Source organism: Eulemur rufifrons, chromosome 9 (assembly GCF_041146395.1).
Source record: "Eulemur rufifrons isolate Redbay chromosome 9, OSU_ERuf_1, whole genome shotgun sequence".
Taxonomy (NCBI): Eukaryota; Metazoa; Chordata; class Mammalia; order Primates; family Lemuridae; genus Eulemur; species Eulemur rufifrons.
In genome coordinates this window covers 54824471-54851589 of record NC_090991.1, presented here as the reverse complement: position 1 = coordinate 54851589, position 27119 = coordinate 54824471, and the positions used below count along the sequence as shown (strand labels likewise).

Here is a 27119-nt window from a genome sequence, read left to right as displayed (position 1 = left end):
GTCCCTTTGTGCCGCAGCCCATGGTGCAGTTCCTGCTTGTCGGTGAGGACACGTGGTGTTTGGCGTTGCACTCCCGAGACACTTCACTTAGGATAAAGCATTTCAAACAAATAAAAAGAAGACAATTGTACACCAGCCTCCCGAGTAGCTAGGACTACAGGCATGTGCCACCAAGCCTGGCTAATTTTTTCTGTATATATTTTCAGTTGTCCATATAATTTCTTTCTATTTTTAGTAGAGATGGGGTCTCGCTCTTGCTCAGGCTGGTCTCGAACTCCAGAGCTCAAACAATCCACCCGCCTGGGCCTCCCAGAGTGCTGGAATTACAGGCATGAGCCACCCTGCCCGGCCCACATTAGACTTTAATAAGACCCATGTCACAGTCTCTCAAGCAGAGGTCACCAAAAGGGCCACAGCCAGCCAGCGGCATGTTTTGTGTAAGACCCTCAGGCAAAGAAAGGTTTTTACATTTCTAAAGAGTTATGACAAAAATAAGGAAGAATATGAGACATTATGTGGTCTGCAAAAAAGAAAGCATGTACCATCTGGCCAAAACCAAGTTGCTCGAGAGTAACCATTCAAATTGTAAAAGAGTGAAAGAGTATAAAACTAACAAGCCAGCAGAGGGTGAGAACGAAGTGAAAGAATTGCTTCATCAACCCAAAAGATAGCAACAGAGGAAAATAGGAGGTAGACTTAAACCCAAACATGCCCATTATTGCACTAAATGTAAACAGACTAAATACTTCAATTAACACCAATAATTTACAGCCTGGATTTAAAAACAAAACAAAAGCCAACAGTATTGCTAAAAGAAGATACACCTTAAATATATATAAGGATGAAAAGGATGCATTCTGAAAACATTGACCAAAAGACAGTTACATAACCATGACACTATCCAAGAAGTGGACTCTAAGGCAAAAGTATTACCAGAAATAAATGGTGACATTTCTTAATGATAAAAGGTTTGGTTCAGTCCACCAGGACGGGGGACTCGGTCACGGCTAATCCCTGTTGCAGTGCGGAAGGTTCTGCGAAGCATGTGGTCAAAGGGGAATGAACGTGTCAAAATTATTTCTTCAGCAAGAAAGGAGGAGGCAGTTACGGTATGTGTATCAGCAACAACTCTGACGAGAAACGGGGCGGATTACGGGAAATCACAGTATGACGTAAGCCCGATGGCAGAACAGGGATGCGGGCTGCCCCTGCGCTAGACAAAGGTGCAGCACTGACGGCCCTGATGACAGCTAACGGACGGACCAGCAGGGAGGCGGCACGGCCAGGTCCACAGGAGCGCAGTGACCATCCGCACGAGAATCTTGCAAACCTTTCTTATCATGAGCTCCAGTACGAAGCACATTTTACACGGTGACGCAACACACACACACACACACACACACACACACACAGTCACATGTAAACACATGTATTCAAGCAACAGAACCAAAGAACATTCATCTTCCTAGGAAAACAATGACAATTTTTGCTTCTTCGTTTTAGTGCTGCCTGCGGCCCAGCAAACTGGGTTTACAGCCACTAATCAACCACGACTTGACGTTTGAAAGACACTGATGTAAATGAAGCTCTCCTTAATTTCTCCAGGAGGATACATTGGCTCAGGGTTATCAAAATGGTTTTGTGGTGAACACAGCACCTGAGAGACGCTAGGAATTAGAAAATTACACGATTCTACCTCTACATAAACTGACTTTTTAAAAACCACCACAGGCATCTTGTTTTCTAATGATTTTTAAAAAATCTGTGCCCAGAGTTTCTAAGTCGAACGGTTTGCACTTGCGCGCCCCTCCCCTCGGAGCCCTGCTTTGCATTATCGGCTCCGCAGAACAGAACCTGCTGATCTCTGCTTGGGAAGTAAATTAGGAAAATGTACTTTACATTTTGGAGGAAAAGGAGTGATGGTTTCTATGGCTCCAAACGGGCAGGAATACAATACTGGGGATAATTCACTTTTTCCTGCACTTATCACAGACTGGCGAGTTATCGCCCAGCCCTGGTCAGGCCACAAGGACGACGCACAGGACAGTTCCCTGCGGAGACGGCGAACACGCATCAGCCGGAGAACGGGCTCAGGGACAGGGAAGAAGCAACTTCCCATTTGTTTACTCAACATGTTTATGACACAATGAAAAGCAGCTTCTTTTTTTTTTTTAATTATTAAATTGTGCAGATTCCAAAGCCCTTCGGAAATAAATCTGAGCCCAGGTTTGTTTCTGAAGCATTACTGCAAAAGCGGGTTTTCTCTGGGCTTCACAGCGTCAGGGCTGATCTCCAGACAGACCCTTTCCTGAGAGGCACGGCCACCGGGCCGTGTGGGAGGAGTCTGCTCCAAGCAGAGTTCTTTGAGAAGCTGCTAAAAAGCCTGTCGCGTCTGCAGTGAGCTGTGATGACGTCACTACACTCCAGCCCAGGTGACACAGCAAGACCCTGTCTCAGACAGACAAAGAAACAGAGCAAAGAGACAGGCCGTAACCAACGCGGGTGAGCAGGTGGAGAGGCTGGCAGGAATGTAAAATGACGCAGACCTACAGAGAAAGAAAGTAGGTTTGTGGACCCGGTGGTGGGAACGGGACTGAACGGATATGAACATCGTGCTGGATTGATGGGAATGTTTTAAAGCTGGACTATGGAGACAGTTGTACAAGTTGGAAGATTTACCAAAAATCAAGGAACTGTACACTTAAAATGGTTATATAAATTATACCTTGTAGAGGAAAAATAATAACTCCGGTAGGTTCTTAGTTGGAACTGACTCCTGTTACAAAAGACAGATTAACAAGAGGAAAACAAACAAGCTCATTAACACGTATATCTCAAATGTACTTCGGGGACGTTGCTCTCAAAGAGCTGGCTTTGAATTCCGGCTTACGGAGCATCTTCACTGAAGAACAGTAAATTGTAAAGAGGTGACAAGACAAAGGAAAAGGACTTTGAGCCTCTCCGGGCAGCAACCTGGGGGAAGGCCAACAGCTGGCAGACAGAAGACAGAGGTGGTCAGCAGAGCTTCTCCACGTGGATCCTCTGGCACCACCTCCAGGCCGACAGGGTCCAAAGCTGTCTGCAGTGGGTGACGTCTGTCCTCCCTGGGAAGGGGGGGGGCGGACACCTGCCTGTCTCTGTAAATCTACGTCCTGCTTTCAGGCAGACAGACAGGGCAGCGAGCCTTCCTGCATCTGCGTCCTCCTGTCTTCAGCGCAACAATCCTGCACACTCTGGGCAGGGACGTGCTGGTCTGCTGGAGCTACAGGACGCGGGACGCACAGGCACACTAACGCTGCTGGGTCGGCACCCACGGACATGACCTTGAAGATCCTTACACTCCGCCAGGGAACGGCCTGCTTGGCCGCAACAGCCGTCCCGCTGGCCGTCTGGCCGCCCCTCCCTACAAACGGAAGCCACTGGCCAAGCTCTGTGCCACTCACTGCTCCCTTCGTGCTGCTGTGGTCCGTGCAGCCAGACACCCAGTATAGGCAGTGACCAAGCTACCAAGTGCCTCAGTTTCCCCATCTGATGCAGTGATCTGAGTCAGATTCGGACAGGCTGCTGGGGACCCACATGTGCTCCCAGGTTAGCCCGGTTAATTCTAAATCCTGGACCTCTGCCTCTTTCAAAGACTGCCCGTGGCACACAAGCCATGCTCGAGCCGGACTCAGGGCTCCCCGTCTGGACTGCTGTCCCCTGACCTGGCCTGGCTGTCCCCCCTGGCCCGGCAGAGCTCATCTGTGCTGCCCTTCAGACAGGCTGCCCTGGCCGTTCACGCAGAGCAGCGCCAGTCTCTGTTTCAGGTCATCGCTCAGCCGCTTGGCAATTTGGCATTTCCTCACCGACGTGCTCATGCTTCTCCCCGACCAGGGTGTGCGTTCACGAGAGCAAGGACTTCGAACGTCTTGTCACCACCCGGAGCCCAGAGCAGGCCCTGGCACGCAGCGAGTGCTCAGCAGACACGTGCTGCGTGGACAAGACAATGGACGAATGCGCCAGGGAACAAACGCGTGGCCTGAGTGCACACTCAGGCTTGGAACCTCAGGAGCCCTCTTCCCAGTCGGCAGCTCATACGTGACTCGCTGGGCTCTAGCTCAGAAGACGGCACTCAATGTCCTTGAAGAGGCCACGTGGTACCGTGACCAGAGTCAGACAGTGTAGACTGTGTAGCAGAGAGGCACAAAGGCAGAGGCCGGCAGGGGCAGGGCTGGCGCAGGCCCTGCCCCTTACGCGTGACTTACGGGTGTGACTCTGAGCAAGTTCCTACACTTCCTTTTGTCTCCGTTTCCAGAGGTTTAAAATAGACACAGTGTCGGCAGCTGCTTGCTGGGCTGCTGTGGGGAGCCCACCGGCCACGCGGACGGGTGACGGGGGGAGCCCACCGGCCACGCGGACGGGAGGAGCCCACCGGCCACGCGGACGGGTGACGGGGGGAGCCCGCCGGCCATGCGGACAGGTGACAGGGGAGCCGGGTCCTGCAGACACCGGCAGACCTAAGGAAGGACTGATCGGTGCGTCCTGGGCCAGCCCAGTGGCTGCGAGGGACACGGAGCCTGAGCGGCAGGCTCTCAAGAGAGGCTGGAAAGGCAGGGGGACTAAGGAGGATGGTGTGCCCGCTGAGACACGCACACGGCTGGGGCTGAGGCCCACAGCGCCAGCCTCCTCTGCTGGGCCGTGACACCAGGACGTGCGTGGCCACGGGCACTGAGCAGTCCTCAGGACACAGTGCCTACTCAGGAGCAAGCAGGAGGCGTGACGCGAGGGTGACCAGCGAAGCACACGCTCTGCCTGGCCGTGGCCTCTCCTCTGCGGCCCTGCAGACCTGCCTTCCAAACAGGCTGCAGCCTGTGTCTCCGCGGGGCCGGGCACCCGTCAGAGACTCGCAGACACACGTTTTCGCTAGGATGCGAGGGAACCAGCCCGCGAGGAGAGGAGAGCCGCAGATTCCAAACACACCCTGCTGTGCTGCGCAGGCCTCAGTTCTGGTGACAAAGGTCATGGTTTTGGTGGCACTGTGAAGGAAGCGAAGTTCTCAGTGCCATGTGCAGGCACTCGCAGTGCTCTCCCCATCCTCATGTTCGCACGGCCACACGTCACCCCAGAACTGAGCGGCATCCCCCTGCTCGCAGATCAGGACAAGCGATGGAGGCCTTGCTAGGGTGCACGGTGGACACCAAGGTGCCAGGAAGCGGCCTGACCCAGCGCCACCGCCCCCGGGGCGCACAGAGGCCGTACGGCCTGATGCCACCCGCGTAGCGGAGGAGATGGCTGTGGCCGTGACAGGGCTCCCGCACCCCCGCCAATACGCACACCCTCTCCACGGCGCAGCCTCTCGGGGCTTTGTCTTTACCACTTCCATTTCTAAATTAGATCCCAGTGCCTCATTACTCATCTCATCAGTGACTGGCAGACGTTAATGAAGTACTGATTCGTCACCTCCAACCAGCTGAGAGCATGCGTTTGTGGTGAAAAGAAAGGTACTGTCTGAATCAAGACCAGTGTCTCTAATAGCAGCTTTCCTTTCACACACAATCCCAGTGTGTAACTTGACACGGCAGTGTGGTAAACTCTAATCACGGCCGCTGGCCTGTGACGTGAGCGCGGCTGCCGGCCCACGCAGACCTTCCGCCCACCGGGCTCACGGGCTCCGGGGCAGGCCGCCCGCACGGCCCTGCTCTAGCCTGGCTGCCCGCACAGCGCCACCGCGGAGAGCCCGGCTTTGAAAAGGTAGATGATGACAGCACCTCTCTTCGAAGGACCCAGCGAGGAGGAAGAGAGGTGACGTGTGTAAAGCCCTTAGCATGGCACCTGGCACACAGCAGGTGCCAGTACGTGCTTCCTGGCACCGAGGTGAGCGTGCACTCCCCCGCACCCGCTCACGCGTCTCCTCACGCTCTCCCCACTGTATCCGGGGCTGCGATGAGACAGGATCTCGCAGATGCAGACCAGGGAGACAGGAACGAGTGCGTCAGGTTCCAAAGCCGAGTCGAAGCCAGGACCCCGGTCGCCGGCTCCAGCCTGCTGCCCCCGAGCATGGGCCAGGCTGCCGCCCAGGCCCCGAGCAAATGGATTCGGCGACTCGCTTTGTTCCAGACACTGGGTTTTGGGCTGTTAAAATGTGTTGTTTACACAATCAATGCTAATCATGAATAATTTTCTGGTACGCTCTGAGCTTCCAGTGATCAGAATACCAACAGCCTCACAGAATAGGTTCCACATCTTTCAGATTCCCTGGAGCTTCCCGAGTACCCTAATATTTCTAGCACTGTTTAAGCGTTTCATTACTTTGTTTCGGGGCTGAAAAATGTCCCTTAATTTCCACGCATGGATCTCGCCGCTGCGCTCTCAGAGGACTTGGAATGTAAATACGTACTGCGGCAGCCACAGGCCTATTCATCAGGCTGCTGGGCTGGCGCAGATAATTAGAAATGGGGGTGTCGCTGGAGCAAGGTTCGTTATAATTTACTTCCAGACACAGCAGCTTAATTAGAAAACAAATTCCTTCCTAGTTTTAAAGATCGCTAAACAATTATAAACACACGGCCGTATCTTCCATCCAGTCTTGTGCTGAGACTGTAAACAACACATTTTTACTAGGAAGAGTCAATACCTGATGTCCTGGGGAACCTTTGTTTTGAGCAGTTGCATCGAGGCAGCTGTTTGAAATATGCCACGTTCATCACAGAATTGTCATGCAGCAATTCTGAGGCACCAGTGTGTCCATTTCTCCCGTGATGGCGAGGAAGATGACACTGATGACTCGCGTTGGCCCTTGACCACAGGTGCGAGCAGGGCAAAGTGTCACCTCGACGTCACTCAGGCAGTGGGGAGGCCAGGCCGCCACAGCCAAGCTGTACGAGGGCACAAAGTGTGTGCCGTGCCTCACGCAGCCCCCAGACCTCAGCGCGAGTGGGTGGGGGTCTCCACGGAGGGTCCTCGGCCACGAGGTCGCCTGCTGTGCATTTAGCAGGACGGTGTTCCATCACTCGGCACAGCGCCAGCGTGAACGCTGAGGCTCCAGCCCTGAAGAGCTCTGGCTTTGCAGACCCCAGCACACGAAGGGCCACACACTGCAGGGCCAGGATGCGTCCCGAGAGAGCAGCCGGCAAGGACGCGTGCCTGCCACCAGGTCCCTGCCTGCCACACACTGCCTGGCCTCAGCACGTCCACGGGAGACCTGCGCCAGGACTGTCCTTCACAGACGTAGAACAAGGGCCACCAGGGAGAGAAAAGGGCGGACAGAGCACGGGACGCAGGTCTCACTGGCAGACTGGCAGGTCTTTAAGCTTGAAGGAAATGACACCGAGTAACACAGGCCTGTTCTCTCCCCGCCTCACCTGCCACGCCAGTCGGGGGCAGAGGAACCAACGTCATGCTCACACCTAGTGGTGACAGGTATTCGCGAGCGTGAGAAACTTCTATGTGATGAGTTGAAATGAAAGAACAAAACTATATGAAAAATGAAGTGTTCAGAAGCCTTACAAAGCGAACAAAAACCAACACCAAGTTAAACCCCAGCTAGTGTTACGCTTACGTACTGCACGAAGCCTCCTACATCTGCGCATCCACATGATCTGTTCATGACGTGCATCTGTGGCATGACCTGCCACAGTGCTCTGCTGTGGATGGGGGTCCCACCCCGCCCCACCAATCTGTGGAGTTCAGAATAACGAACGGCTAAAAAGCAAATGAGACCAAGGAACTGAGCACAAGAGCTCATTTCTGTTTGGTCCTAAAACCATAATTACAAGCGAGTTATCAATTGACCTGGACCCAAAATCTGCTCACCACGGAGCTTCAGTGGATGCCCCCGTGGGTTCCCACGCACGGCTCTGTGAAGCCACGTCACACCCAGGCGAGACCTGGGGAAGGGGACAGCAGAGCAGGGCCCCCCGAGTGCACACGGGCAGGGAGGCCAGGGTGACGCATGCCCCGTCCGTGTTAATGCAGACGTGACTCAAGGGACCTGCAGCTCCACTTCTCTTGGAGGACAGTCACAGCACGCAGGGACACGTGAGAACGGCACCCAGCCAATCACAGGGCTCTCCCAAACCTCAACCAGAACCCGCTCTGACAGCTTTGTCAATATCTGCAAGTGTTTTTATTAAAGTCTCTAAACTATTCAAAAATTTATATACTTAAAATATTCCCTGGCTTCTCGAAACATCAGCTACTTATACATTTTTTAAACAGTCTACCCGGGCGGAGGCAGCGCCTCTGCTCCCACCTGGCTCAGTCCTGGGCAAAGCCCAACACAGGATGCCGTGTTGAGGGCCAGAACCCCCTGTTCCCACCCCATGACAGCCACGGGCAGGAGACGCTTCATGGAGGAACACCTTCCTGCTGACTCTGAAGCTGAGGACGGGGTGACACCCCAAATGCAAACCCAGGAGTCTGGGAGGAGCCGCCCTGAACCCACCTTTGTGACTGACCCACCTGCAGGGGAACAGGCACCTCGTCTTGGTCACTTCATTTTAGGAGGTTTTGAAAAAGATGACGAACCCAACAGGCTTCGAGCATGCCAGATGTCACCTGGGGAAGTGGCCTGTCCCTGCTGGCACTATGCTGTGACGTGTGGGAGCCTGACCTGCCGTGTCCTCCGTGGCACAGGTGTGAACGTCCACAGACTCTGGCGCTGGGAAAAAGGAAACTGGGAGCTGCTTCAGAGGACGGTCCCTGGGCTGTTGCGTCGGGGAGGTGCCTCCCAGCCCAGTGGCACACTGGTGACGCGTTAACCCTGGCATGTGCTGGGAGCCCCCTCTTCGGGCATCCTGCCCAGGGCAAGGTGGAACCCCCGGCACCCTGAGCCTGGCAGGTGGGTGTGGGCAGCATGGAGGGTGGTGGGGACTCCACATGGAGCCCAGAGAGGCTGTGGCTTCCAGAAGGACCAGGCCAGGCAGAAGCCCACGGTGGAGACGTCCAGGCACAGATGGGGAGCAGCCCCTTGTGCACCCTGGTCCTGGCAGGCTACAGTCACACCCTCCCTGCATTCCTCGGGTTCGACTATCTTAACCTTTCCCCCCTCGAGGAAAGGATCCAACGTGTATTTGAGTTAGAACCAGGGACACAGCACAGGGTCTGTCTGATCTGGCCCCTGCTGGGTTAGCTCTGCAGCGGGGCACAGGCTCCGGGAGGCTCAGTGCCCTTGGCCGGGACGTCTAGGACTGTGGGGTTAGGTCCGCACTGCACGGAAAAACACTCGAGAGCACAACAGCTGGTTTCCTCTGATCTATACTAGACTAAAATTTAAAGAAAGAGACACGACAAGACCACTGGAATCAGCCCACTCTCTCAGCCCCTCTTCGGGAGCACGACAGACCACGCGCCAAGCGTGGGTGGACTCGAGCGCAGGGAAGAAACCCACGGATAAAGCCACACTTGCTGGATCCACAAACGCTCGTCACGAGTCCGTCACCGAAGGATGAGGGGAACGAGGGCAAACTCGGCCGCAGCTGCCGGACTCGCAGCACCGTGTGTCAGCCGGTGTGGCCGTGGGCCTCAATACCATCCGTTAGGTTCCATGCAGCCTAACGTCACCGCGAGTCACCACACCCCATGGTGCGCGAGTGGAGGGGAGGGCCCCAGGAGGGTGAGGACACAGGCGGGCCTGCAGCTAACACGGCCCCAGCAGGGGAAGCCGCAGAGCTCGCTGTGACCAAGACCAACAGAATCTGGGAAGAAACCTCCAGAAGTGTTTATAAAGGAGCTGAAAATAACGAGACATTTTTACCAGGAGTGTTCTCTGGATAGAAAAGCCACAGCAGCCTGGAAGACTCTGTTAAACAGAGATGTGCTTCATAGTCTGCCTAGCTATGTAACTCCAAAATCAAATCTACTGACTGAAAACTTTTCTTATGAAACTGTAAACATAATTGGGAAAAAAATTTAAAAATTTAAAAAATACAGGAACAGCATTTTCTTTTAAGTGGAGAAGTCTCTTAAGTAAGTTGTGAAAGCTCAAGACTTATACCCACTCAGAAATAGAGCTAGTGGCCACTGTGACCGGGTAGCTTTGGAGCTACACCTCCCGGTTTCTCCCATTATTGTATAATTCTAAAGTTTGGAATTCGTCCTGGCATGAAGAAATAAACATAATTCAACCATTCACATTCAATCTAACCTTCGCCACGCTACTCGAGAGAGTAGGAATATGGCATTTCAAACTGCAAATAATGGTTTGTGTGAGTTTCCACCAAACTACACTAAAATAGGTACTTTTGCTGAACTGTATTTAGAGAACAGTGACTCAGACCCAAATCAACGCACCTTAAGAAGTTATTCACAATAAAGGCTGAAATTTCTAAAATGACTTATTAAACCAATTAATCTCAACAAGCTTTTAAAAGTGCAAACCCCTCTAAAGCCGTAATTATCTCTTTTTAATTGCGCAATTGAACTTGGATACACAATCTTCTAAAGTCATCTGGCGGCATTTATCTGATGGTGAACAGAACAGGTGTATGAAAGACATGTCCTCCTTTCTTTGTCTGAAATCTAAGGACTTCAGAAATGCAGAGTGACACTAGCAATTACCCGCACTGCAGAGGCCCTGCTGGCGGGTGGACGCGAGTGGAGAGTGGAGGCCGTGTGGGGAAGCGGGGGGCTCTCTGGGACCACTAGCTCCCCAGTCAGCCCGGGGGGCGCCCCTGCTGCAGGACAGGGCCGACCAGGAGCGAGTGGACGCCCACGAGTGTAACCAAGGCTCGGATTCCGCAGCCCACACTCCTCCCACGCCGAACCCTGCTCGGGGGCACTGTGAGAACGGCCTGCACCCTGCTTGGTCACGGCCACTCTAACAAAGGCTTCTAAAACACTGTCAGGCGGCCGCTGGTTTAGAAATAACCAGACCTGCTGCGGAGCAGAAGGGCACCACACCTTTCCCTGTGCCCTGCTGGCACCGACCCATGTCGCACTAGTTCTTTCTTGTGACCCATGTCGCACTAGTTCTTTCTTGTCACCCCCCCCATTATGCTGTGAACAAAAGTGCCCTGAAGTGAACAAATGCAGAGACCCGTCACGTGACTTCCTCAGCCGTGTATTCAGAATTGGAAAGGAGACGCCGCACTTGCTGAATTGTTGGCGGTGTCCTCACCGTATTTTGTTGATTCCTTCTCTTAAATTTACCTGGGTATATGTATTTTACATGATTATATTTTTATAAAAAAATTAAGCAAGATGGAAAAAAGTCAAAGTGCCTTAACACTGCTTTTTCCTCTCCTTTTTCCAAGTCCTACACTCCTGCCCAGAGTGAACTCCATGTGCATGGGGTACTGTGCCTTTTAAAAATGTGTCCTTATACTCTGGGAGTCTGCACTGTTTGAAAACTACTCTGGGCGTCCTGCTGTGTGTATTTTTCAGAAGACGGCACAGGTGTAGCCACTGCGTCCTTTCCACCTGCCGCGCGGTGAGTGTCCCCTGCGGAGGGGACCCCGGCTGATGCTACGCCCCTACTGGCAAACATTCAGGCATAACACTCCTGTACTTTCTCTCCGCCTCACAAGGCAAGGACTTTTCTAGGAGAGAAACTTAGAAGATTTGCTTTTCCTATCTAATTTAATAAATTTAAGCCTTAGCTATTTTAATATATGATTCTGTATATTAACAATTTAGAAAATTATCTTGTATGTTAATTCTAGAAGAGATGGGGCTCAGGGCCGAAGGGTTTAAAATAACTCCATGGTTGGCCGGGCATGGGGGCTCATGTCTGTAATCCTAGCACTCTGGGAGGCCAAGGCGGGAAGATAGCTTGAGCTCAGGAGTTCGAGACCAGCTGAGCAAGAGCGAGACCCCGTCTCTACTAGAAATAGAAAGAAATTAGCTGGACAACTAAAAATATATATAGAAAAAATTAGCTGGGCATGATGGTGCATGCCTGTAGTCCCAGCTACTTGGGAGGCTGAGGCAGGATCGCTGGAGCCCAAGAGTTTGAGGTTGCTGTGAGCGAGGCTGACGCCACGGCACTCTAGCCCGGGCAACAGAGTGAGACTCTGTCTCAAAAAAAAAAAAAAAAAAAAAAACACCACACAAAAAAACAACTCCATGGTTTCCCCATGGTGCTTACATGGGTCAGGATGAGTCAAATGCACATACAAACAAACTAATGAGGGTCAAGTTTAGGGTCATGAGATGTTATTTCAGATCCAAATAGATCAAAACAAGAGGCAGAGGAGTCGGCCAGTGGCCCCGGAGGCACAGTGGGAGGTGAGTGCAATTAAAACACGGCATAAAGGACGTCTGATGAAGCCTTGGCATTTTATGATTCAGCTTCTGAAATCAGTTTGTGCTGAGATAGTAAAATGAGCGGGGGCGGGGCATGGAAAGTTACAGAATATCTCAGGCAAAGTCTAAGAAAATAGGTAGACGCTGAGTTGTGACCCAGCTACCTCAGGCAGGGAGAGCAGAAATGATTTGTATGTTCAGCAATATGCCTTTGCTTTGGTTTGAAGTCTGAAGTATTCTTAAATGTTCAAAGCAGGTCAGCTTTTTATTACATTTTTCTTTTAATGTGGCCCGTGTTTGGCTAGGTCCTACACCAAGCACCAGTGTAACAGTCGCAAACAGCCTTAATCAGAGAACAAAGGCGGCATCCACATGAAGGGGAACTCCCCACGGGGACAGGAAACTGCTGAGGACCGAGAACCTTCAGACGGGGAGAGAATCCCGTTGGATCCAGAAAGCCCACAAGAGCTTAAAAATCTGACTTACTTTTCTATCAAATCCAGGGTGACTCCAGGCACCAGACTCACACATTTCTGCATGCAAAACCTGCAGAGAAAGAAAACACTGTGAGTGACACAGATGGGATATTTAAGGAGAAAATGCAACAGATCCGCAGAAAAAAGGAGGAGTCAAAGGCGTGGACAGGGGCTGCGTGGTCCTAACTCTGGCAGCTTTAGACGTGTGAAGAAAACCCTGGTGTCACGCCGCGGGCGGCACGAGGCTCCACAGCCGCGGCAGAGATTGCGAGAAGGGAGAGCAGTCTGCAGTTGCAGGAAGCCCGGTCCCCTGAGAGGGGCACAGAGATGCTTCCCAAAACTGAGCTTCCAGACACAGCACTGGAGTGGACTGGACCTCGCATTCGCTTCCTGCTTAGGAGAGCGCAGGAGGATCGACTGCACAGCCTCAAGGCACACAAAGGAAACGCAAGCTCAGTTCTACCGTTTTCACTACAGGGTGCTGAAGTCAGAGCTGAGCGGCTTCCGTCCGAGGCAAACCCATCCTCCTGGGCGGGAGCGGAGCGGCCAGAGGAGGAGTGACTCACGGAGGGGGAGCACATCCTCCCCCGCCAGGGCGACCGGCACACAGCAGGCAGCACCCGGGGAAGGGAGTGAAAAGGCAACTTAGTATTTTTAGCTGGAGAAATGTAAAATTCACCTACTTTCAGAACTAAGAATAGCCCCCTCAAACCAGGGTGGCAGGACACAGCAAGTGTCACAGCGACGCCGCGTACTCCCGCGTGCCGCTGGCGGGAGTGAGGAGCGGAGGCGGCTGGAGAAGGGCCCTGGCCCAGGCTGAGGGGCCGAGTTCTCTGCCTCGAGAAGCAAAGCCCAGCCCCGCCTGGCAGGCAGAGAGAAGGTTCTAGTCTTGCTTGTGGCTGCAACAGCTAGTGTTTCATCATTCCGAGAGTCAGAGAAATACAAGTGAGGGCCATCCTTGCGCGACACTGGAGAGCAACCGCCTCCCCTGCGCATAAAGTGCCCAGCGGCCTGGGTGCTGCCTGTGGCCGGTCGGTCCCGTCTGAGCAGGTCCTTCTGCCGACTTCACTTCGGAAAGCTGTGCGCGGGCCGCTCCCCTGCAGCCACTGAACCAGCGCAGACGCACGCAGCCCCGACAGCAGCTGCACGTAAATCAGAAGCTCTCAGAGGATAAAAACACGCTACAGGAAACGCACTTTCGAATCTGAGTCCTATGCAAACCCCGCTACGCTGTTGTTTGTCTCTTCATCCATAATGTACTTATCGACTGGGATTTCTGGAGTCCAGTAACGACAGAATCATTTGTATCAGGCTAATCCTTTTGCCAATAACAATAATAAACTCTGGACAAAATAAAAAAAAAACCCAATTGAAAACACCAAAGAGAAAACAAATGCAGCAGAAACGAGAAAAGACGGCTCTGGACGAGGGACTTTACCCAGCCTTTCCCGAGGGTGCCCTTGAGTCACGCGGCACCCGGGTGGCACCCAGCCAGAGGCAGCAGCCTCACCGGGTGGGGAGTCTCAGACCGGGATTCAAGGCTGCCAGGAAGCTGCAGGAAAAGCCTCGGAAGGGAGGGAGCCCAAATCTCCACGTAACCTTTCCTCAAGTCCTAGGCCGACCCCTGAACCGCACGGGCACAGGACAAAATGCGGAAGGTTCCTGCGGAGGACACCTTCCAGGGACCAGGCTGCTTGCAAGGGTTCTGTCACTGGAGTTCAGAAGACATTAGAAAGTTAAGACAACTGTGGTTATAGGAAAATGTCCTTTTTTGAAAAAAGAAATGCATATTTAAGTATTTTGCTGGTAAAACATTATAATGTCTGTAATTTATTAAAAATATCCACTAAAAATACAGCAAATAATTAAGAAATTTAGGAGATATCTCTATCTATAGATATATATGTTAATTTTATTATTCTCTAAACAGTTTTTTAAATGGTTGAAAACTGTCCTACCATAAAAAGTACGGGGCGGAGAGGGAGAGGGAGAGGGAGTCCGTCAGCGCAGACTCTGACGAGTCAACGTCAGGAAAACATTTAAGGAAGCGATCTAATTTTTCAAAATTTTCACAATTTGTTTTCAATTTGAAGAATGCTGGGATTTAAAAGGAAGACCCCTGCCTCTCCCACCAACACTGTCCTTGAGATTATTAAAAGTCGGTACTGATTTGCAAAAGCAGAAAACCAACATGCCGTCCTAAAGAGGCAAGTCTCTCCCGTGGAGGTGACTCCCACGACCACGGACCCCGTGGGCACCCAGGTACTCTGGGACAAAGGGAAACAGTGCCCAGTGCCTGGCGGAGAAGGTGTTCCACTAAACGCACCTTCCATCTTCACACGCGAACGCTGGGTCCTCACCTAGCCTCGTCTGGGGTGTAGGACAGCCTTGTCGCACACCCTAAAACTCAGTTTATTTAAAACATACGTGATTCTTTTAAATTATAAAGACCCAAATACTTGAGTTGCAACCTTCCACCATTCTGTCCTATTTCTTTCTTGCCGTCTGAATTGCTCTTTCCACACAGAAGTCATGCCCTTGGTCCCCAGGCTCCCCATACAGCCCCAAGGCCACTCCAGTGTCACTGCCACCTGTGCTGATAGGGTGACAGCCACGCCAGCCACTGCCTCCCCAAACACTCCCCATTCGGCAGCAGCTTCCGAAGAGCAGACCCTACTTAACACACGAGCCAGCCTCACGGGGAGAACAGCCGAGCTGTGAGTGCCGTGTGTGGACCATTTCAGAATCACAGGGACAGAACTGATGTCCCTGCAGAGCTCCGAAACTGCTGCACGTCTGTGGCCCAGAGCCAAGCCCTAACTCTCTTCCAAAATACCAGTGAGAGAAAGAAACAGCTGGGAGGAATTTTAAACAGGACTGGAGACCACGATAAGCCCTGCGGCATCACAGCTTCTCCCCCATCCAGAGCCACTAACAGAAGACCCTCCACCGCAGGACGGAGGTTTTACTGACATCACGTGGACACTGATCTCTTTCCTTCCTTCACCGACAGGCCTCTCCCTAGAAGGACGTTCCTGCAAGCTGCCGGCCGGGAGGGAAGTTTAGTCATCCGGGCTGTCCACGCCAAGCCCATCAGAATCAATCCCCAGATTTCCACCTCAGGCAGGTTTTACTCCATGTCTGGGAGGAAACGTCAAATGTCTCGGCTGCGGCAGAGTTCCCACTCGAGACAGACGGGCAACATTTGCTCCTAAAAATATCCACAAGAAGAGGCCCTTTCAGAATAAATTCTATGTATTTTAAAACTGAGAAGTTCTTCCTATTAAAAATTTTGAATTATTTTAGGCAGTTACTTTTCAGTAGCAGCAGGTTTAACCCCTGGATAACCCAAGTGAACCACATGGAAACAAAGGAAAGAAAAAAAGAATTGGTTGTTTTGGGGCGGAAGCTGTGAGATGAACCTAAGGTTATGTAACCAAAGACAAAACTGAGTATTTTGTCAATTAAAAAATAAATTAATTAAAACAAAAAGCTGAAATGTGCATTCCTCCACCTGCCTGAATTCTCACATTCGTGGCCAGGCCTGAGAACTCCTGGCCACAAGGGACCCAAAGCCACGATGGGCTGGGGCGAGAGGGCTCCTGCAGGTTTTAGCCCCCTCAAAAATCACACGCCTTTGCACACCTCTCGACAACTGCGAGAACACGTTCGATGTGTCACTGGAACTCTGCTGAGGAAATCAGAAGAGAAGAGGACCAGTGAGCAGGGAGAGGGAGGCTCATGAGAAGGGAGGGGAGGGTGAGGCCCGCGGAGCAGAGCCAGCGTCCACCTGCCATCGGTCCAGGAGAGATCTTCCTCTGCGACTTGCACAAGTCACGTGAAACGTGTGCACGATCCTTTCCAACGTGTAAAATAAACACAACATCAAACCACATAAGCAAGAGAACTACAAGAAGTGTGTATATCTTGGGTGCAGGTTCCGATCCGAGGAGACACCATCGCTGTTTGCTGGGAGCTTCGCGGATGTGCCAGCTGCGGTCAACAGCTGTCCTGGGCTGACCAAGTTCAGTGGTGTCTGGACTGGAAACAAACTGCGTGTACCCAGGTGTCTGCCCTAGTGGTTAAACAGACCCCGCACACTCCCCTCTCGTGCTGGTCCCTCCTCGTAACACCCGAGCCCTCCCGATCTGCCCATCTCTGAGTACGTCTCCAGTTTTAAGTAGGGAAAATAAAGCGCCCAGAACATGTTTCTGGATACTAATAGCACAAGATAATTTTAACTTCTTGTGAAAGGAACATGAAGTAGTTTGATAAGCACTAGCTCCTTCATTCGGCTGCTTTACGAACCGTGCATCCGTGCGGTTAACAGAAGCAGGCGGGCACGACTATGACAGTGCTGGTTTGAGGACACCGCGGGGAACCCAGCCAGAGCGTGAACACCCTCATGCCGGGCGCACGCTGTCCGAGGCAGGTGAGCGCCGCGGCACGTGGGGTCAGCCAGGGAGTGCACCCGGCCCCCCACTGGCTTCTCCAGGTCCTCATGAGCACCAGAGCCACCAGCCGAACTCTGTGAGAGACTGAGCTACCTCCTGGCGTTCTGGTGGCAAACAGGGGAATTCACATTGATTTTCCAATTAACTTTTAAATGTAAATTGTGCTTTTTAAAGCGCTGACACACAATTTGTCCTTGTCCTCCTAAGCTAGGTGGGGAGGCTGGAAATGATGCCAGAGCACGTTCATCTTGTCACGTTTGCTGGTTTTATCTGCTCACGGTTTAGGGTTTAGACGTTCGGTCAGCAGCCGTGGATGTCATCCTCCATGGAGATTCTCTCCACGCCTGCCCTTAAAGGCTTCCCCAGGCAGCTCGACCCTGCTGTTGGGAAGGGCAGGCTTTGAGGCCGCAGAATTTCAGTTTTCTTTGTTCACGGGGGAAAACCCCGATTCCAACAGAATTTTATTCCTTTTTTTTATTTTTTTAGAGATGGGGTCTTGCTCTGCCACCCAGGCTGAAACACAGTGGCGTCATCACAGCTCTCTGCAGCCTCCAACTCCTGGGCTCAAGGGATCCTCCCGCCGCAGCCTCCCGAGGAGCTGGGACTGCAGGTGCAGCCACCACGCCGGCTGAGGAAAAGTTTGACGTGCTGCAAAGATGAATAGGGGCCCGCCTGCACGCACTATACTTTTATAATAACAGGGAAATTAAGTAATACTGTCTATAAATGTGGTGGGATATATAACTTGAAAATCTGAAATGATTATCTTAAGTGATCTTCAAATTTTAAAAACAAAATATAAGATATATTATCATCGCAATTAAGTAAAATGATGTGCATATATGCACAAAATGTATACAGGATATGGAATAACAAAAACAGCTGGGTGGGATTGGGGGTAATTTTTCTTTCATTGCTTCCTTTTCACTGTTTAATATTATAATATTGTTTGTGCAATAAATTAAAAGAAAACAAGGCCCAGTCTGGGGCTGTGACCATGGTGTGTATTTCCGGGTCATTTGGTCTCAAGAGCCGGGCGTGCGGCGGTGCCGTTTCCATCTCTGAGCCCGACCACGCCGCGCCACGTGGCTGGGCCGGGCTCCCGTTCCCGCGGCACTGCCGCCGCCTCCCACCGCTCACGGCCCTCTGAAGAGTCTGGAAGAAAACAGCTCAAGGCCCTAAGATCAAGGTGCAGCACACAGAAGACGCACAAGGAGCCGGAGGAGGAGCCACGAGAGGAAAGAAGAGAAAGAGCGCAGAGAAGACCGCTGGAGACGAGGAGGAAACCAGAACAAAAGCCTCACACACAGGCGTTTCCACTTCCCGCACCGAGGCAGACACGCCCCGGCTCCCGTGCCAGCCTACGCAGGGCAGGGCAGCAGCACACCGCGAGGACACGGGCCGCAGTGGCGACGGCAGACGGTGAGCTCGAGGACAGCTGCAGAGGCCAGCCACAGCGTGACTATGCGTCGGGGTTCTGCCAAGGAAAGCCGAGTTTCAAAGTGAACAACTCAATTATTTGAGAACTTCCCATGCCAGAGGGGAAGAGAAAGGGAATGATAAATGTTTTGAAGGCAGACACTGGGTCTGCAACCTCCTCGATTTCTCTGTGGCACCAGGGGGCCCCCTGCAAACAGCCAGTCTTCAGGAAACACCGGAGGATGCTCCACTGCCGCCACCCCGATATTCAGCTTTGTGGGGCGACCCCATTCTGAAAGGTCTGCTCGGTCCAACAGGGAGCCGGCTCTCACGCCAACTACGGAACAGCATCGATTAAAATAACAACACGCGGCAACTCCAGTCTGTGCTGGGCAGGACGGGCAGCCCGGCACTGTAAACAGAACACAGGACTTGGGATCAGAGGACCCGGGCTCCTGTTCGGCCCTGCTATCAATTAAGCTGTAAACCCTGGGCAGCCGCACACTGAGCATCTGGTACCTTATCAATAACACAGCGATGTTTTATGCATTACATCTGCTTAGACTAGTCGCGAGTTATTAGCAAAAGCAAATGGGAAGCCATATGGGAAAGCACTTTGTAAATTATAAAGCATTACACGATTCATACATAAGGCTTACATCACATTGCAGTTCTGCTTCCAAAGCACGTTCCCGTGCAGCGTCACGTGTTGTCTTGACCACAAGGCGTGTAGAGCATCATCACTGCACATTTATCGTCGAGAAAACCGAGGACTGGGGAGAGATGTGGCTTGCTAAAGGGGGTGGCTGGGACCAGAACGTGTCCGGAGTCCCAGAGTCCTGGCTTTTGCAGGATGTCATAGCGCCCTTGAATCACACCAACAGGACAAGAGCTTTTGTAAAACTTGAGGTGTTTCTACTAAACACAACAATCGGTGCTTCTGTCAATGGAACAGTAGGAAAAACATGGTACTGACAGTTTACAGGAAAGCCCGCGCTGGCCAGGGTGGTTTCGACAGCATCCTTCCTGACCCGCCTGAGGAGGGGCCTTTGTCACGATGCGGCGCCATGCAGCAAGGGCAGGCCAAACCACTCTCCTCAGTGCCCACCAGGAACTGTCTGGCGAGAGCTCCAGTGCATAACAGAACACATTAGTGCAACAAGGCACCAGGTGTTTGTCTTCCAGAAAGAACAATTTACTGGCAACACCACAATGACAACATGTCCCCAACAAGGCTCCACATCAGTCTTGTCAGCTGTTCAGAGCACCTCGGAGGAAGAGGGCCTCGTGCCAGAGGAAGCAAAACAAAATAGCGTTCAGGAGCCAACAGGCGCGGAACGAAGAAGCTGCAGTATGTGCTTTGTATACAGAACAGACCCCGCCAGGCATCAGTGAAGATTCCGACCAAGTCCTCAGTGTAAAAATGCCCCGGCGGCATGTCTTGGAGCAAAGCACGGGCACAAATCAAAATAAAGGGTCCTTTCCAGCAAACCTCAAGTCCAACAACTTGGCAAGGGAGTGAGAAAGAATAAGAAAAACCGACCTATAAAACGAAGAGACATTTTAAACGACTGCTTTTCCATGCACTACAGAATATACTGTCTCAACGACCAACTCGGATATTAAAACCCACTGCCAGAGCCACCATTCACCGCAGCCTGACGTAGCTGCAACCGCGGTCCACTGTGACATCGGCGGAGTGTCTGTGCTGATAGGAAAATCCCCCCAGCCGTGCCTCTAATGAAGTCCCTTCTCAGGGCTTTGGTGACAACTGCAGGCAAAGTTACGACGTCCAGCGCAACAAACAGCGCCCATGCCGGCCCACCTCCCGCGTCACTGAGGCAGCCACACCTGCCGCTTTCTCCGGCAGGAGACCCAGGAAGGACTGTCTGCGCGTCCCAAGATCCCGCGGCCAGGGCGTTCCCACACAGACCCACGGCTCCTTCAGGGAATCAGTGTTACGAGACCCACACTTGTTAAGCCACTTACGTGGGAATTATGGCAGGACGGTGAAGAACAGAGCTCTCAGTCAGGAAGTCCTGGGTTCAAATCTCAGCTTTGCCACTTGGTAACTGGAGGTCTGGGGTGAGCTGTCTTTTCATTTACGAAATGGGGATAATAGACTTATAAAATCAGAATCACTGAGGCTGAAAGAAACAAAGTCTTAATTTGTACCTGGTACGTCATAAAAGTCACACACTCATTAGCTTGCCCCGTATGAGAAGATTCTCGCTCCATCATTTAACAAGGGCCTCACAGGGCTGAGGCCGGGTGCCCTAGGTGGTAAGGCGAGGTCCCATGCCTTGAGATGGCTGGCTGCGGCCGTAACGCAGGGGGACGAGGAGGTGCTGTGGGAAACTCAGCCAGGCGCTGACAGCCAGCGAGGGGACAGGCAGGGCCTGGCGAGGCAGCACGTGGGGCAGCCACCGCGGGAGTGGCATCGACCCAGCACCACGAGGGTCAGGCCCGGGGTGGTCGGAGGGCTGCCCATCCCACAGAGGTCTTCAGGAAAACTGTGAATTATTCAGTTGTGGGATGTGATATTAGGGAAGGAATTCAAAGACTTCTATTTAATTAAAAAACCAACACCAGGCGGACGGTGGCATGTAACGCAGGTCTGCCAACTCTGCCTCGGCGGCAGGGGCCACCCGGGCACTCGCACGGCCACCCTGCTCGAGGCTGAGAACAGACACAGTAGGGGCCCTTCCCGCCTCAGCCCTCCCTCCATGCTCTTCCCTCCCTGAGCGCCCGGGGACAGCACCCACACGGGTGCAAGCGCAGCCTGTGGTGACCACACACGCCATCTGCTGCCCCTCCCTGCACAGGGGTCACCTGCTCCCGCTCCGTTTTCATGTTGGTTATTCTGGCGGGGTGCAAATGAAAACGAAGGCACCCTTTCCTCAGACATCCCAGGGCCTTTGCTACGCACGTCCAGGCCTCTGACCAGGGCAGGGTTGCCTCTTCGGAACGCCTGTCTCTCTCCTCTGGTTGGTGACAAGCTCACTCATCACAGGAAGTCTAGTGCTGATGCCACACCCCCGAGTGACAGCACTGCCTGCCTCTGAGGCAAGGACAGGGCATCTCTCCATTCTCCTCTCTGTCCCCAAGAACAGAACCGACAAAAGTGTACGTGCCTCCCTGCAGACTGTCTTCTCCCGGCAGGCAGGACTTTGTCTCATAGACCTTTACTACTCAGTACTCACGAGGCTACCCGGAGTAAAACAGGGACTCGAAAGAAGCTCTTATTTCAGGAAGTGAATTCAATCTCAGAATAGGCAAAAATCAGGCCGTGCCAATGACTACGGCGACAATGCTTGTTTGAAGCTAGTTTTAATGCCCAGCCTCATAGCGCTTTGTTGCTGGACCCTGTTTCAACCATTCTGTGTTTGTGCACCGTGCCCACACAGAGGCACGAACACATGCACATCACCAGTGCAGATACAAGGAACCAAAGCAGCTGATGTCTCCTGGGTTAATTTATACCATTTTAAATTAATGTTGGCGACACTACGCTACCATCTGTACGGGTCGTACAGCACAGCACGGTTCCGGCGTTCAAAAGAAGATGCCATCAACTCAGTCTCAGCTTAAGTGAAATGAGAATGAAAATGCTTTCTCCAAGACGCTGCCCAGTTCCCCATGACTCAAATGACAGCTTTTTCACTTACACACGGGTCATCGGTGTCCACTGTTAATATGCAGCTATCCGCAGGGACCGTTTTTGAATGCAGTGAGACTCAACATGACTGATTAAACACGCAGGCGTGTGGATCAGACGAGTCATCGAAAACCATCAAGATGCCCAGACGTTTAATGAGAAGATACAAATAGGCAAATTAGTAGTTAACAAGTAATATGCTTTCTAAGTGTGATGTAATGCAGTTGCTCTGCGGGTATGATTTCAAACAAGGACTCTCTGTGCCTCCCAAAATCCCGCTGGGAGAGCATTCTACCGGGGTATTGAATTCTGTCATATGCTTTTTTGTACCTATTGACATGATCATATGGTTTTTCTCCTCTATTATGTTATTAATAATATAATGAATTATAACAGTCTTCAAATGGAACACAAGTCTTGCATAAACCTGACTGTGAAGGTCAATACATCATCCTTTCTACATACTGTTGAATTTTATTTGCTAGTGTTTCCTTAAGAATTTTTAAATGCTTGCTCACGAGGGATCTTGGTTTACTCCTTGCAAAGTCATCTGATTTTAATTCTCAGGGTAAAGTTAGCCTCTTAGAATGAGAAAATGTTCCCTCTTCCTTTATTTTCTGAAAGAGTTTGTATAAGAACTGGTATTATTTCAATCTTAAAGATATGACAGAATTCACCAGCAAAGCTGTCTGGGAAATTCAATTTATTTAAGAGACATAACCTATCCAAATTCTTTCTTCTCATGTCATATTTGATCACTTGTGTCTTTCACGGAACTCATACATTTCGCCTAAGATGTAGAACTTATCGGCATAAATAGGATTCCTTTGTTCGCCTTGTAATGTCTGTAGAATCAGCAATGATGTCATTTCTGACATAGGTCATTTGTATCTTCTTTCTATTTTTCTTTCTTTCTTTTTTTTTTTTTTTTTTGAGACAGAGTCTCGCTTTGTTGCCCAGGCTAGAGTGAGTGCCGTGGCGTCAGCCTAGCTCATAGCAACCTCACACTCCTGGGCTTAAGCGATCCTACTGCCTCAGCCTCCCGAGTAGCTGGGACTACAGGCATGCGCCACTATGCCTGGCTAATTTTTTCTATATACATTTTTAGTTGGCCATATAATTTCTTTCTATTTTTAGTAGAGACGGGGGTCTCGCTCTTGCTCAGGCTGGTCTCGAACTCCTGACCTCGAGCGATCCACCCGCCTCGGCCTCCCAGAGTGCTAGGATTACAGGCGTGAGCCACCGCGCCTGGCCTTCTTTCTATTTTTCTTGACCACTCTAGCTAGAGTTTTAACAGCTTTGCTAAACTTTTCAAAAATTACCATGTAATTCATGAATTTTAAACAAATTTTTGGTCCTCTTCCTGTTTATTTTTGCTCTTCTCTTTATTATTTCTTCTACATACTTTGGGTTTAAAGTATTCTCTTTTCTTACTATTAAAGGAAACGCTTAGGCCACATGCTTTAGATTTTTCTAATTACAATCTATAAATACCATCACAATTCCGAGGTCGCTTGCTGTTGCGTACGGAGCCTCGTCCAGTGCCTTTACCTGCCGCCCACACGCCCTCAGCCACCACCCCGTGACGAGCGCGCTGGTCTCACGGAGAGCACCGCGGCGGGAAAGCTGTGGCACACGTCTCCAGGGCCTGTGCAAGCGTTTCCGTGCACCACCGAGAAAGCCGCAGAAGCGCCAATCACACAGGCATGCTGCTCACTGTGAGACGGTCCTCGGCCTCAAACATATGTGACAATGTATGTGCTGGAGTATGACAGGTGATGCACACCGTATACAAATATTCATGTTCCTTCTCCTGGTTATCTATTTATCTTGTCGTACTGGCAGCCAGGACTTCTGATCCTGATGCAGGGCTAGGGAGAATCTCTGCTGCATTCCCAACGTCAAAGCAAAGGTGTTGAGTGTCTCCACTAAGCAAGACGGCTGCTAAGGAGCTCGGGCACAGCCTGTGTCCAGTTAAGTGGGTCCCCATGACCTCTGCTTAGGCATCGTGAATTGAGTACACACGTGGACTCCCTCCATGCAACCAACAAACTAAGACAAAAAGAATATGACAAGGACAGAAAACGGCAGGCAGGAAATGGCAGTGAGGAGAGATGCGGTCATCAGAGAGGCGGGACACAACCGCAGTTAACGCCAGCTCTGGGGTTGGGGCCTGAATCCTGGCTCTGCACTTACTGTCCACGCAGCCCGCGTTCCCACCCTGACAGCAGGCTCGTCACAGCCCACGCCTCACGGGGTGTGGTCAGCGCTGGGTGAGTTAATTTATGCAATGATTCAAATGCTCAATCAATGCAGGCTACTGTCACTAGCGTAAGTTTACGATTTCAACCATATGTAAGAAACTGGTGGAGAAGTGGCAAAGGACTGGCAGAGGTAGGAGAAGGGACGCCTCACCCCAGCCGGGCAAAGTCCAAAGGACGCAAGCCAGCTCATGACGAGGGACCCCAGAAAGGACAAAGGACTGAGGAACCAGGCTCCCAGGACAGACGAGCCAGAAACAAGCGTGCGGGTTGAGACTGTGCACGGAGAGTGTCCACGGCCCTGGATCTTCCTCGCTGGCAGGTTCCGCAGAGACGCTCCGTACGCGGAGACACAGGGAACAGCCACGGGCCGCCGCTGCCTTCCGGTTTCCTTTCTGCGTATTTGTCTGTTTGCTCCTTGCATTTTCCCCCCAACTCTCTACGGTGAACATTTAATTTTTATTTTATTTTTTAATCTTTGTTTTCTGATTAAGTGTATTAAATCCTAGCCTGTTTTAGCTACATCCCATAGACAGGAAATGCTATGCTATCATTGTCATTCACCTTGGAGGGTTTTATCATTTTTTAAAGTATTTCCTCTTTAAAAATCCAAGGATTTTAAGGGTAAGATTTATATTTTTCAGACTTTTTTTAAAAAAGCTATCCTTTCATTATTGAGTTCCAACTTTACTGTGTGATGGTCTGAGAATAGAGTTTATATGATGTTGAGCCTTTTGGCTTATTAAAGGTTCCTTTAAATAATAAACTGGTACAGTTTATTTTTGTGGATGGTCCACGCATGGCCAAACGCAGCGTGTATTCTGTTAGATACGTGGTCTCACGAGCCCCTGCAAGATCCGGCTAACAATCCTGCCGTCAGAGCCTTACCTGTTTCGCTCACTGTCGTCTCCTTGGCCCCCGGTGCCCGACCGCACTCCTGACTCACTCGCTCCTACTCGCCGTTGCTCAGTTCCCAGCTCACATTCTCCAGGGCATATTATTGGATGCACAGAGTCCCGTTCAGGACATATTCTTGATTTCCTGGTCTTTTCAGCAATAAAACATTTTTCTTTGTCCCTTTTAATAATTTTTATCTCAGATTCTGCTGTATCCATAATGCTGCTTTTTGATCCATCTCTTAAATTCTTTATTTCATCAATCATATTTTTTATACTCAGTATCTCCAACTGGTCTTTCCTCCTGTTTCTTCTCCGTATTTCCAACATTTCCCTTTAACAGTGTGACTCATTTACGACTGCATCGCTTCTCTTTGCACAAGGGAGAGGTGGCACCCCCTCTCCTTCCTCCGCCCTCCCTTCCTTCCTTCTCAGCGATGGGAGCAGAGCCAAGTGCGCAGCCAGGGGCCCACGTGAGCCTGCCCCCGTCCACGCCCCGAGGTCCCCGCCTGCCCCACTGTCCCCGCTCCCAGTGGGGACCCGGCCCCCCCAAGGGCTCTGACTTTGTTGCCGAGTGGCCTCCCTTGGGATCCATCCATCTCACTCTCCTGGGCCGCCCCAAGGCCCGGGGCCAGGTGGCGAGTCGGCAGCCCGTGCCGCGCCGTCACGCTCAGTTCTCTTTCTGACCAGCACAGTCAGGTTTTACACACCATGTTTTCCAAAAAGGAGCTCTATTACAATACAGTATGGTAGTCATCTTAACTGAACGCGTGTCAAGGGGCTGGAACAGTGAGAGCACACTGTCTAGTTTGGGGAGACAAGTATTCACCTCAGGGTGGGCACGTGGCAAATTAAGTGACCCTGGGGCTGTGCAGGACTGGAGGGCGACTAAGGCCGTCCCGCGCAGACCTGTGGGTGATAAAGCCATTTCTTCATATCCAAATTCCAAATCAGAGTGACCCACCACTGAGGTCTAAGACACAGAGTGTGACACTACTGCAAAGTAGGTCAGTAAGACGGTTTCACTCAGTAACGCGTCTGCGTTACCTCATCCTGCGGACGGCCACCAAGCCTCCCCCCTTCAGACATAAGCAGCAAGGCCAGGTCGTTGGACTCGGCTGTTTGAAGAAGTTAAAACGATGGCGAGAACGTCGAACGGGCAGGCGGAAGGCCTGCCTCTTGCCCTGAGGTTGTGCTGCAGGAACGACCCCTGTTCTTGAGGAGACTCTGCGGAGAACACGCGGTTACTGACCCTATCTATCATCAACAGCCACAAGAATTTGTTTCCAACGGTAATTCTGGCTGATTCTTGGCTTGATTCATCAAGGAAAAATATGAAGTGGATGTCACGGCAAACGTCTGAAACGAGACAGGCACCATAAGCTGCGTGAAGAGCGACAGCCAGCTCCGCTTCCCACCTGCACGCGGGACCCCGGCCACCTCTCGCGGGGCGAACACGAGAGCAAAGCTTTCCACGCACACAAACATACGTTAACACTGCGTCATTGACATTTAAACTCCCTCACATTCCTCAACTTAATTGGAAGAAAGGAAATAAGCTTCTTGACCTCTATTCCATCTGAAATAACGTCTGCTGTCGTCATTAACAGACAACACGAGCGCACAGTGCACTGGACATCAGTCTGTTTTATAGCAAGTCCCGCAGCAGATTAAGTGCCACTGAGTTACAATTTGCCGTATACAAATACATCCATCATAAATTTAAAATGATA

General features: G+C 51.5%; 1 protein-coding gene across 4 annotated transcripts in view; it reads right to left on the bottom strand.

Moving 5' to 3' along the window:
* Nucleotides 1-27119, bottom strand: part of RPTOR (regulatory associated protein of MTOR complex 1) — a 281234-nt gene that overhangs the window by 94787 nt on the left and 159328 nt on the right. For all 4 annotated transcript variants that reach the window (XM_069482962.1, XM_069482964.1, XM_069482963.1 and 1 more), the window contains one exon: nt 12709-12768. In XM_069482962.1, the coding sequence (XP_069339063.1) occupies nt 12709-12768 (60 nt within the window). The remainder of the gene's footprint in view (nt 1-12708; nt 12769-27119) is intronic.